This window comes from Cyprinodon variegatus, unplaced genomic scaffold, assembly GCF_000732505.1.
Source record: "Cyprinodon variegatus isolate N-32 unplaced genomic scaffold, C_variegatus-1.0 Scaffold2, whole genome shotgun sequence".
In the NCBI taxonomy this organism is placed as follows: Eukaryota; Metazoa; Chordata; class Actinopteri; order Cyprinodontiformes; family Cyprinodontidae; genus Cyprinodon; species Cyprinodon variegatus.
Window position 1 is genome coordinate 2,879,047 of NW_015150455.1, and position 10,133 is coordinate 2,889,179.

The 10,133-nt window shown below is 39.0% G+C and overlaps 1 protein-coding gene across 1 annotated transcript; it reads right to left on the reverse strand.

Moving 5' to 3' along the window:
• Positions 1 to 1,639: 1,639 nt before the first annotated feature.
• Positions 1,640 to 4,564, reverse strand: gem (GTP binding protein overexpressed in skeletal muscle). The gene is made up of 4 exons (XM_015369965.1): positions 3,998 to 4,564; positions 3,147 to 3,223; positions 2,865 to 3,069; positions 1,640 to 2,386 (listed from the first exon to the last, which is right to left on the reverse strand). Exons 1-4 carry the CDS (start codon positions 4,350 to 4,352, stop codon positions 2,103 to 2,105), a joined length of 921 nt encoding a protein of 306 aa, XP_015225451.1. The 5' UTR covers positions 4,353 to 4,564; the 3' UTR covers positions 1,640 to 2,102.
• Between the last annotated feature and the right edge of the window lie 5,569 nt (positions 4,565 to 10,133).

A 10,133-nucleotide genomic window follows, 5' to 3' on the forward strand; every position in this document is an offset into this window, starting at 1 on the left:
TCTATCTATCTATCTATCTATCTATCTGTAAAATCTTTCTTTCTTTAATATACTTATGTTTCTATAATGTTGACAATAGGGCACTGGCGAAATTCTGGAGCTAAATTACTCCATATTCCACTGGGACATAGTTAAATGCTAAAAAATTAGAAACCCAGCATGTAGAAACCCAGCTAAATAGACTCCTTAAACTTTAAGCCAAGGTAAGCTTTGTCATCTAATAACACTAGATCAATTATCGAGCACAGTAGTGGCAGCATTATTTTTTGAGGTTGTTTCAGTGCCAATGAAACCAATTAAGGGCCGGATCTATCAAAGGTTTGCGTGTATAAAAACGTGAGCTATTTCACTGCGCACGCTAAAAAAAAATTTACAAACTGCACGCAAAATTGGATCTTGATAAATCTGGCCCTCAATGCGGTAAGTGGACAGATTAATGAAGAAACCACAACTCTATTTCAAATTAACAGGTCGATTGTTTGCTTGGACACAGTTGCGGATTCAAACTTCGCTATGATACTTATTTGCCAAAGCGGTAACCCTTAAAGGTATAGTGGAGGGTGTTCTTTTTCTGGGTGGATCATCCAAATGAGTGGTCCTCTTAATTGTCAATCATTCTGGTGATATGTTTATGTAAGGCAAAATTTTGGAAAATTTGGAAAATTTTCAAATCTTCTTTTGGAAAGTAAGCTTGTATGAGTGATGCAAACAGCAACTTTTAAGCAGAGTGTGCACAAGGAGAAATGGGCTTATGCATGCTCTCGCAATCCTTTAATAGGCACTCCCTCTTGGGGGTGGGTACAGGGCTGTGCATGTGCATTTTTTTTTAAGATGGTGTGTCTTTTTAAAACATTTGCCAAAATTATCCACTATACCATTAACTCTAACTAAAAGGATTGGACTGGTTCCATAATGAAAACATCACATTTAAATAAACTGGACAAATTCTGCCAATTAGAGTGATTAATTTGTTCAATCCATTCAGAATTTTACCTGCAGCTTCCTTACGCTGCATGCACCCTGATGCATGAGCAAAATGAGCCAAGAGCTTTGCAGGTAAGGCTGAGAAAAGGGTGCAAATCAACAAAAAGGCAGGCTGTGATTGAGTCTGTTTGATTGTCCTGCTCTCTAACTGCAGTGAATGTTCAGCAGATGAAGACATGATGAAGTGACTGTTATGTAAATGACAAACGCGAACCTACCAAAAGCCACCTGCCTGCTTTCCTTAAATCATCATACAGATGGCACAAACACAATGAATGCTATCTCAGCAATATATTCTATCAGCAGTTAGAGAGAAGTTTGAGGTGTAGAATCTGAGCTTAAAGTTGAGTGTGGCTCATGGCCGATCCATTGTCATCTTCACCCTTTAAAATGACACAGAGACTAAGGGGCTAATTCTGTTTCTCAGCCTTACAGTCACCACCTGACTCATCCTTTTTCATCTCAGTTGTGTTGCTGTTAAAACCAACTAGTGTGCATCCTTTGTGAGCCAAGGATGAGTCATCCATTTCAATTTCTCATCACTAATGATGAAAAGACACACAAAAGAGGCCTGATGCACTTTCTTACAAACAAAAGACCTCTCTTTATTTCTTCAAATAATTGCAAAATAGCAAAATGCAACACGTGATCAATCTTTTTACACTTACTGCATCAAACACTGCATCAGCAAGAAAAAACAAAATGTGTAATTATTACAGAGGTCTTCAAAATGATATATGAAGAAAGGGGGGGCAGGTGATTTAGGATTTGGCAAAATATGGAAAAAAAATATGAAGAGAAAAAAGTTTAAAGAAAACAGAAGGAAAAGATCACAGCTTTTTTTTGTTTCCATTAAATGCATCAGATACCATAGATCTGTCCCATGATTTATGACATGTCCAACTGATACAGTCCACTCAGTTTGATGACAGCACATATAGGTAGGTATGCTGCACACCTGCACCACCACCTTTGCTGATGGGGGGTGGATGGCAAAACATCCAACTCATGGCTCCTCAGAGGCAGTGAAGGTCTGTCCAGCTTTGTTCACAGCTATTTACCTCCAACCTTTAACCTGTTTAACCTTCTCAGGTGTTTCCACCCGCATTCAGTGTGATCTAAAGCACTGACAGATTGTGGCAGGATTTGGATTTAAGCCAGAACGCCATGTTGGGATTGTTTTTCGCCACCACTTTGTCCAGGAAACGCTTGGCCCTAACGGGAAGGCTGTCTCTGCGTTTGTCACTGTGTATGTGCCTGCGACGTCTGTTGTCCTCTTTGGAGTCTCGTCGCAGGCGCAGCTGCCTCACAATGCCGTAAAAAGCCTCCCAGACGTTGTGCTGCATGGCTGCGGAGGTCTCGATGAATTTGCAGTCAAACACGGCTGCACAAGCACGGGCCTCTGCGAAACAGAAAAGAAAATCCTTTAGATAGCTTCAAACTTCGATGCTTTGTTGAAATATCCATGTGCCTGCTAGATGACATGTAGTGCTGTTAAAACACCCAACATTTGACATGTTATGTATCTGAGAGACCAGCGTACTTTCTCTAAGTGTAATCATAGCACTGGTTGTATGTCTGATTCCTCCATCCTGCAGGAGGATGAACCTCCACTGCAGTCTCATGTCTTTTAAAGCCTGTATTGTTGCCCTGTATTTAGTTCCTTTAATCTTCCAATCAACCCTGACCAGGTAAGGAAAGCATCCCAACAGGAAGACACTGCCTCCATCATGTTTCATTCTTTGCAGCATTTAGAAATAAACTATTCAGTTTATAGTTAGTATGTGCTACATCTTTGTTGGACTATCACATGGAATACACTCAAATGTGTGGTTCCTAACTTGGCAGACTGTTTAAAAGTTCAGATAATGCCTTCTTACCACTTGTCGACACCTCTCTGCGCCTCACCAGGTCGCACTTGTTCCCCACCAGGATTATAGGGGTGTGCCGGGCAGGACGGAAGCGCCGTAGAGTTATCCGGAGCTCAGAAGCTCGCAGGAAGGAGGCCCGGTCAGTAATAGAGTAGAGCAGCAGGTAGGCATCACCTATCTGCATGAAGCGCTCCTGAGTCCACTCATCACCTTTCTGAAAAGATGAGAAAGAGTTAAATAAAGGTTGGAGAATGCAGGGCAGCATCCAGGGTACAGTGTATGTTATCTCACCTCTGCATCCCAGGTATCCAGCAGGTTTATTGTTGCAGGCTCTCCATCAACCTCAATTTCCCTCTCAGACACTTCATCTAAATATAAACATGGAAATAATCTTCATTTGTATGTATTCGATGTAATGCTTCTAGTCTTAATATAGACATGTTTTCCCTACTTCCATCAGATTATCCCCTAAGGCTCTACCAAATATTTGTATGATTTTATTATCAGATAACATGGGCGGATCTTGGGAGAGCCAAAAGGGGCCTTTGCCCCCGTAGAACTGGTCCTGGGGCCCCATTATGACATGATACAAAAAAGAATTCTAATGATTATTTTTTGCTGGAACAGACATAATAACTGATTAGTCCCTTTTTATACAGTTGTATTTAAATTATTAGTCAAAAATTAAGCTAACAGCTTCAGTCGTCCACGTCAAAATATGCTTACAAATTCTCATTTGTTACAGCTCAATTTATTAGTTTTACTGATTTAAATAATACTGGCAATTTTCATGAAAAATAAGTCAAAATATGTAATATTTCTGAATGATGATCATCAAATAATGGCATTGTTTTGTCTTGGATAACTAATTAATTGAGTTGATTTATTTTCATGGTGAAGGACTTTTAAATGTTGGTAAAGGAAAATAAACAATTTTAAGCCAAAAATATATATTTTTTAATTGACACAACATAAAGATTAATTCAACTAATTGATGTGGAAATTTTCACTTAATTATATTATAATTATATTTTAAATCATAAATACTGCCCTTTTTTGTGTTTCATATTTTTCTGTGTCCCCACCCTGAGCAGCCAGTAAATCTTATCTAGAAGTAAATAATAATTTTCAACATGTCTTACCTCCACACAGCTCATAGTCATCACTGTCCATGCTGTCCGCTGCGCCTGCGAAGATGCTGGTGAAAGACGTCTTTCCGACCCCGCTGGCCCCCAGCAGAACCACCCGGTAGGGGCTCCCGGGTTCCACCGCGCCCCCGACGGAGTCAACGGAGATAACCGAGTCTGAGGACGACCAGCTCCCGCGGCTGCACTCCGACTCCCCGGTGGAGCTCGCGCAGGACTTGGAACGCGAGATGCAGGCAGGCACGCGGGCCAGGAGCCCGTCCGGGAGGAGGTGGCTGCCCGGGTCACAGATGCTCCAGCGGTGGAGCTCCGTTTGGAGGCGAAGACTGTGCCGTCGTACGCTGGACAGCATGCTGGTAATTTAGGATCTTTTTCAATGAAAACAACCCAAAGTAAAGCTATTGATATAATAAAAAACAAACTTTTCCCTGATGAGCAGCTTCAGAAACAGATCAGATAGTTTCTAAAGAGCGAGTAGAATTAAAAACAGAGGAAAAGTGCTGCATCAATACAGATCCTGAACTCCTAGAGCGCCTTGTCCAGTCTGAGCATCCTCTGTCTGCAGCTCTGTGTTTTCATGGGGTTTCCCTGCTGGCTTTTATAGGGGAGGAGAGGGACATCCACTGTGAGGATCCACAGGAGCAATGAGCTCAGCTTAGTGGGGCTGGGTTAGTTTTTTTTCAACGTTTTGCAGCTGAAAAAAAAATATTTTTCCACATTAAAATACAAAGAAATAAATGATAAGATAGATGGTCAATATTTTTCTATAAAAAACTGCAACAGCAAAAAAATTATAGTGTAAATATCAAGAAATGTAATTCTTATCAAATTATTGAAACCATAGTCACAGACACTGAAATTGAAAGGATTTCTTTTTTTATTTGAACAGATTCATCCACAAACATCTAAACAGATTATTTTAACGTGGAGGACTTATGCATACTGAATGTGGTTAGTTGAGGAATGGGTCAACAAGAGGACTGGTAATGAAGAATGAATCATGAGAAGAAGACACTTTACTAAACAAAAGTGTTTCTTAAAGGAACTATAGTTTGCAAAATGCTGCTGAAGATTCTCAGTCATCCAGGTCATAGTCATAAAAAAAAAAAAAAGAAACACAATCCAGTGGACTTGGTTTCCAAGTTTGAAGACGTTTTACTTCCCATCCAGGAAGCTTTTTCAATTCAAAATGTCAGGAATAGCATTGAGTTTGAGGTTTTATACAACAGCAACAAATAAAGCAGATATAAGACCGTTTATTAAGCTGAGATCGTGCTACCTGGTAATTTCTGCAGATAGGGAAACCACAATAATAGACTCGGTGGATCGATGAAAGCCAGGATAAAATAAGGCAAGGATGTATGAAAGGATATGTCACAATTTCCAGATGTTTGGGTCTTGATCTTATTTCATTTTTTCAGTATTTACTATGTTCATTGTGCTTTGTATTTAAGCTCATTTGTAGTCAATCTTTCTTGCTGGGCTCTCCCTTTAAACTGTCTGTTATCATTTGAGAATCTTTATCAATATGAGACTATATTGACATTTTGAAGAGACATCTGTTTCAGAATGCGCATTTAACCACTACCTTCCTAGCATACTTCATTTTTCTTTATCCATGCTTATTGGTCTAATTCCTGCCATGCAAGGCCTTATAATAAGTTTTTTATTTTATTCATTTAAAAAACAAGCCCTCAGCTTTTTTTGTTTTTAGTCTCTGCATTTTGGTGTTTTCACAAGTAAAACATGACAGGATGATAAAGGAATGAATGGTGAAAGGATGCAAAAACAGCCATTTTGCAATGGGTGGACTGATAGATTGCATGAATGATAGATGCATAAATAGATACACAAATAATTAGATGGACATTTTAAGACATTAAATTTTCAAAAGATTATCCATGCTTTGCATTTCTTTCTATCTATCTATGTCTCTATCTATGTATCTATCTATCTATGTATCTATCTATCTATGTGTCTCTCTATCTATCTATGTATCTATCTATCTATGTGTCTCTCTATCTATCTATGTATCTATCTATGTATCTATCTATGTATCTATCTATGTATCTATCTATGTATCTATGTATCTATGTATCTATGTATCTATGTATCTATGTATCTATCTNACATACCGACAGGTGTATCCTCAGAGATGCTGAACAAGGCCATATTCCCACTTGAGCTGCTAGGGCCATTGTCAAAGAAATATGGAGCATAGTCTGATTGCCCTTTATGACAAGACAAATAAAAAGATGCTCTAAGTTAAAAATAGAAACCTCCATTCACTTCATAAGGCAAAATTAGGATAAATTATAAAGACGTTAGTATAGTGTTAAAGGAATTAATGATAAGAAAATATATGAGTGGTTTTGTTCATATATGTACATTTATCTATCTATCTATCTATCTATCTATCTATCTATCTATCTATCTATCTATCTATCTATCTATCTATCTATCTATCTATCTATCTATCTTATTGCTCCCAGTAATCTGTCTGTCTGACTAACATAAGTATATATCTATACATACGTATAATATAAATTTGACAGGAAAGAATTGTTAATTGGCTCCGTTTTTTTCAGTAATTTCTCACCTAAATACTTGCTGCTACAGAAATCAGTGCAGCACAAATTAAGGTCTTAAATGTTTTCTGAGTTTGATTTTTTTCCCCCCGTCAATGCTGGGATTTGTAAATTCCCTGTCAAAAGCAGAAAGATGGGAAACAAAGCAGTGCGTCACTGGCATTTCTCATCCGTTCTCCTCTCAACTCAAAGTTTCTGAAAATAAAAAAACCCCAAACAAATCCTGTTGATATTTTTGGTTCACATTGCTATACTAAATTGTCGACGTACAAAACAATAAACATTAGACTGTCCTCCTCCATTGCTTTCTGCACTTTTTTAACCCTGCACACATTTTGACATCTACAGTGACAGATTAAAGTATATTCTCTGTGTAGTTGTGAAGCAGAGTTGGAAAGCAGAGGGGAAAAGCCTTGTCCTCTAGAGCAGCTTGTCGACCAGCTCACTGCACAAGGCACGTGTCAGGGTAAGAACAAAAACAGAGGATTACTTGTTTTGAAAAAAAAAGATAAAGCAAAGTGGATAAAAAGACTATTAAAAACTTCAGCAGAAAATCTCTGCTCGTCCAGCTTGCCTTAGTGTCCAGGACTGTGATGTTGAGTCCCTGCTGTCCATCAGCAAGTACCAGTAATTATTTCTTTTTTTTTTTGTAATAAAGGATTTATCCTCTTGGCTGAAACAAATGTATCTATTTTAAAAGTTTGATTTTTCTTCACTTGCGTAATAAAGAATGCATTTTAAGGAGTTTTACTATCTTTGCAGGGAGTGGAAAGAAGAAGTCTGTGCATGTTCTTTGCATGTTGCAGTTAGATAATGTTTATACCTAAATTCGAAAACCTTGAAGTTACAAGTGTAGGCATGATAAAAACTACAGAATAATAAAATTAGATACTGTGAGAACATTCTGTGAAATTATCTTAGAGCAAAATATAAGATTCATTGGGGGTCTTTTATCAAAATAACTGTTAAAATGGATGGAAGTTCCACATTGCTTTGTTTAGATCTGCTCCAAAGCGCAGCGTAGGAGTTCCTCAGAGGACATGATAGTAACCAGTCCAAATCCTGGGTAGATAATTAACAGACATTACAACACCGATTAACAAAGGGACAATAAATTATTTGCAAATTCTACTTTTACCTTCGGGTTCTCTGCATTGAAGCGTAAAGTTGAGACAAATTCCAACTTTAAAGTTTTATATAGAATCTAAACTTTTTATTTTTACAACACAGTCTCAGGAAGAATATTTTTAATTCTTTTGACAGGGCATGTGATTTATCTTCCTAGTGAAAATATATTTATATGCAATTTACTACAATATAAAAGAGCATTTTTTTGGTTATGTCTATGCAGCACTAGTTCTACGGTGAGTGAAATTAGGCCATGATGAAAGACATAAGGTGTGGCTCATAGATGATAACAGAGTCCGATATCAAAGAACCAACGTTCAAACATGGCAGCTGATTCATTAGGTGGGGAATGTTTGTTGCAGCTTATCTTAGTATAAGGCTTGTTGCAGAGTTCACTGTCAAAAGAAAGTGAATTAAAACTCTTCATGAACATTTAAGATTAAATCTACTTGTTGCATTATTATTATTATAACAATAAGGTGAATCAGAACAAAATGACAAAATGTTCAGACGCTCCGTCCCATCAGCTCTGAACATGTGAATCTTTATATTCCAAAACATGGCAACTGTGCAGAAAAAGAGGGTTGTTCCAGTAACTGTAGGATTATTATTATTTGTTTTCTTTTTTTTCACTGTTGTTTTTCAAGTTATGCATGGGGCGGCGGCCTAATCTGTGTGACCTGCTGCTGTGTATTACAGCTCTGATCTGATCTGCCTGACAGATGACCAGACAACATTAAAATCCCCGTTAAGTGCTGGAGGGGAACCAGGGTCGGGAGGAGGGAGGGAGGGAGGAACGCTGAGGCCAGCTGCAGATTGGCGGGGCCATGTTGATGGCTACAGATGCCTGCTGAGTGTGAGTTGACCTCTTTCTTTTCTATTCTTCCACATCATAGAAGCTCACTGTTTATTAAGGCCACAGTCACCACCACAAACACTAGTGGTGGACCAGTTTGGCTGTAAACTTATTTGGGTCTAAGCCAATATAGATCTATGTTTAGACAAATTAAAATGGACTGTAATGCCTATTTGAAAATAATGATGTTGAGAGTAGAGGGTCAAATATTTTAGCCTACTTTTAATTCCACTGATGTGACTTTGTTCATACTCTGACTTAAGGGCCAACAAGAGCTTCATTAAAACAGGAACCTGAAGTTTAATTCCTTCCTGTATCACTCAGCTGTTTTCTCAGAATTGATTAATTTATGATCAAACGATAGTCTGCCTTTTACTGCAGACAGGGTATCGGGTTAAATTAAAAGGCTGGTGAGACTCATAAAGAGAAGGGTTATATGTTTTCTAAGCCTATCTTGTCCCTGCATCGAGCCTTTTTCTACTTTCTTCTATTACTTTCAGTGTCGGTGTGTCCTGATGTGATTATTCATGCAAAATGTTTTCTTAAGGCAACTTGTCTTTGTCGCCCATTAAAGGTCAGTAGATATCCTTAACACACAAAATAGATATGTTAATATTTGGAGTTTTTTAGGCACTAGCGGCTCATTTTTCTGACAGTAGGCTGACAGGAAAGGGGGTATGAGAAAGGGGGAGAGACATGCGGGAAAAGACCACAGATCGGATTCAAACCTAAGCTCTCTGTACATGGGTCGTGCACACTAACCACTGCTCCAGCTGCACGCCCAATTGGAGGTTTGTTTTTAAGTTATTTCTGTCACTGTAGGACTAAACCTGTGTTTTACTGTTAACTTGATTGCCCTTCCGTATTCAGTTTTCAGGCTTCACGCTAACCTCCAAACGTACACACATATACATATATTATATATACATATATATATATATATATATATACATATACATACAGTGAGGAAAATAATTCGCAAGTTCTCCCACATAGAAATCATTGAGGGGTCTGAAATAGTCATTGTAGGTGCATGTCCACTGTGAGAGACATAATCTTTACAAAAGAGGCTTTACAAAAGATCCGGCCTGACTGTCCACCTCGAAGCCTACAGAGACCACGTCAAGTGCTACAAAGAGGCTCTCACCCAGGCAAAAACACTCCACTACTCCACACTTATAAATAGCCAACAAAAGCATCCCAAATTGCTTTTTTCCACCATCAATCGTCTTCTTGACCCCCCCGATGCGCCGCAACCTTCTGATGCCGCTGATCTCTGATCCAGATTCCTGGACTTTTTCCAACAGAAAGTGGCCACCATCCACCAGCAGCTCCAGGCATCTACACCTCCCCCGCTGGCCACACTATCTCGGCAGGACATGCACTATCCTTCTGCCTGCCCACCACAGCACTGCCTCCCTACCTTCTCTCTGTTGGATGCTGATCAAGTCCTCGCCCTTCTGACCAAAGCTGGGACCTCATCCTGCAGCCTGGATCCACTACCCACGACCCTTGTGAAGGCCTGTCTCCCCACCATCTGCCCCCTGGTGGCTGACATCAT

Coding starts and splice junctions, on each gene's coding strand:
- gem (XM_015369965.1), bottom strand. CDS start 4,352: ATGCTGTCCAGCGTACGACGGCACAGTCTTCGCCTCCAAACGGAGCTC. Junction 3,070..3,146: donor TGGATACCTGGGATGCAGAG/GTGAGATAACAT, acceptor TCATCTTTTCAG/AAAGGTGATGAGTGGACTCA. Junction 2,387..2,864: donor CAGAGAGGTGTCGACAAGTG/GTAAGAAGGCAT, acceptor TCTGTTTCGCAG/AGGCCCGTGCTTGTGCAGCC.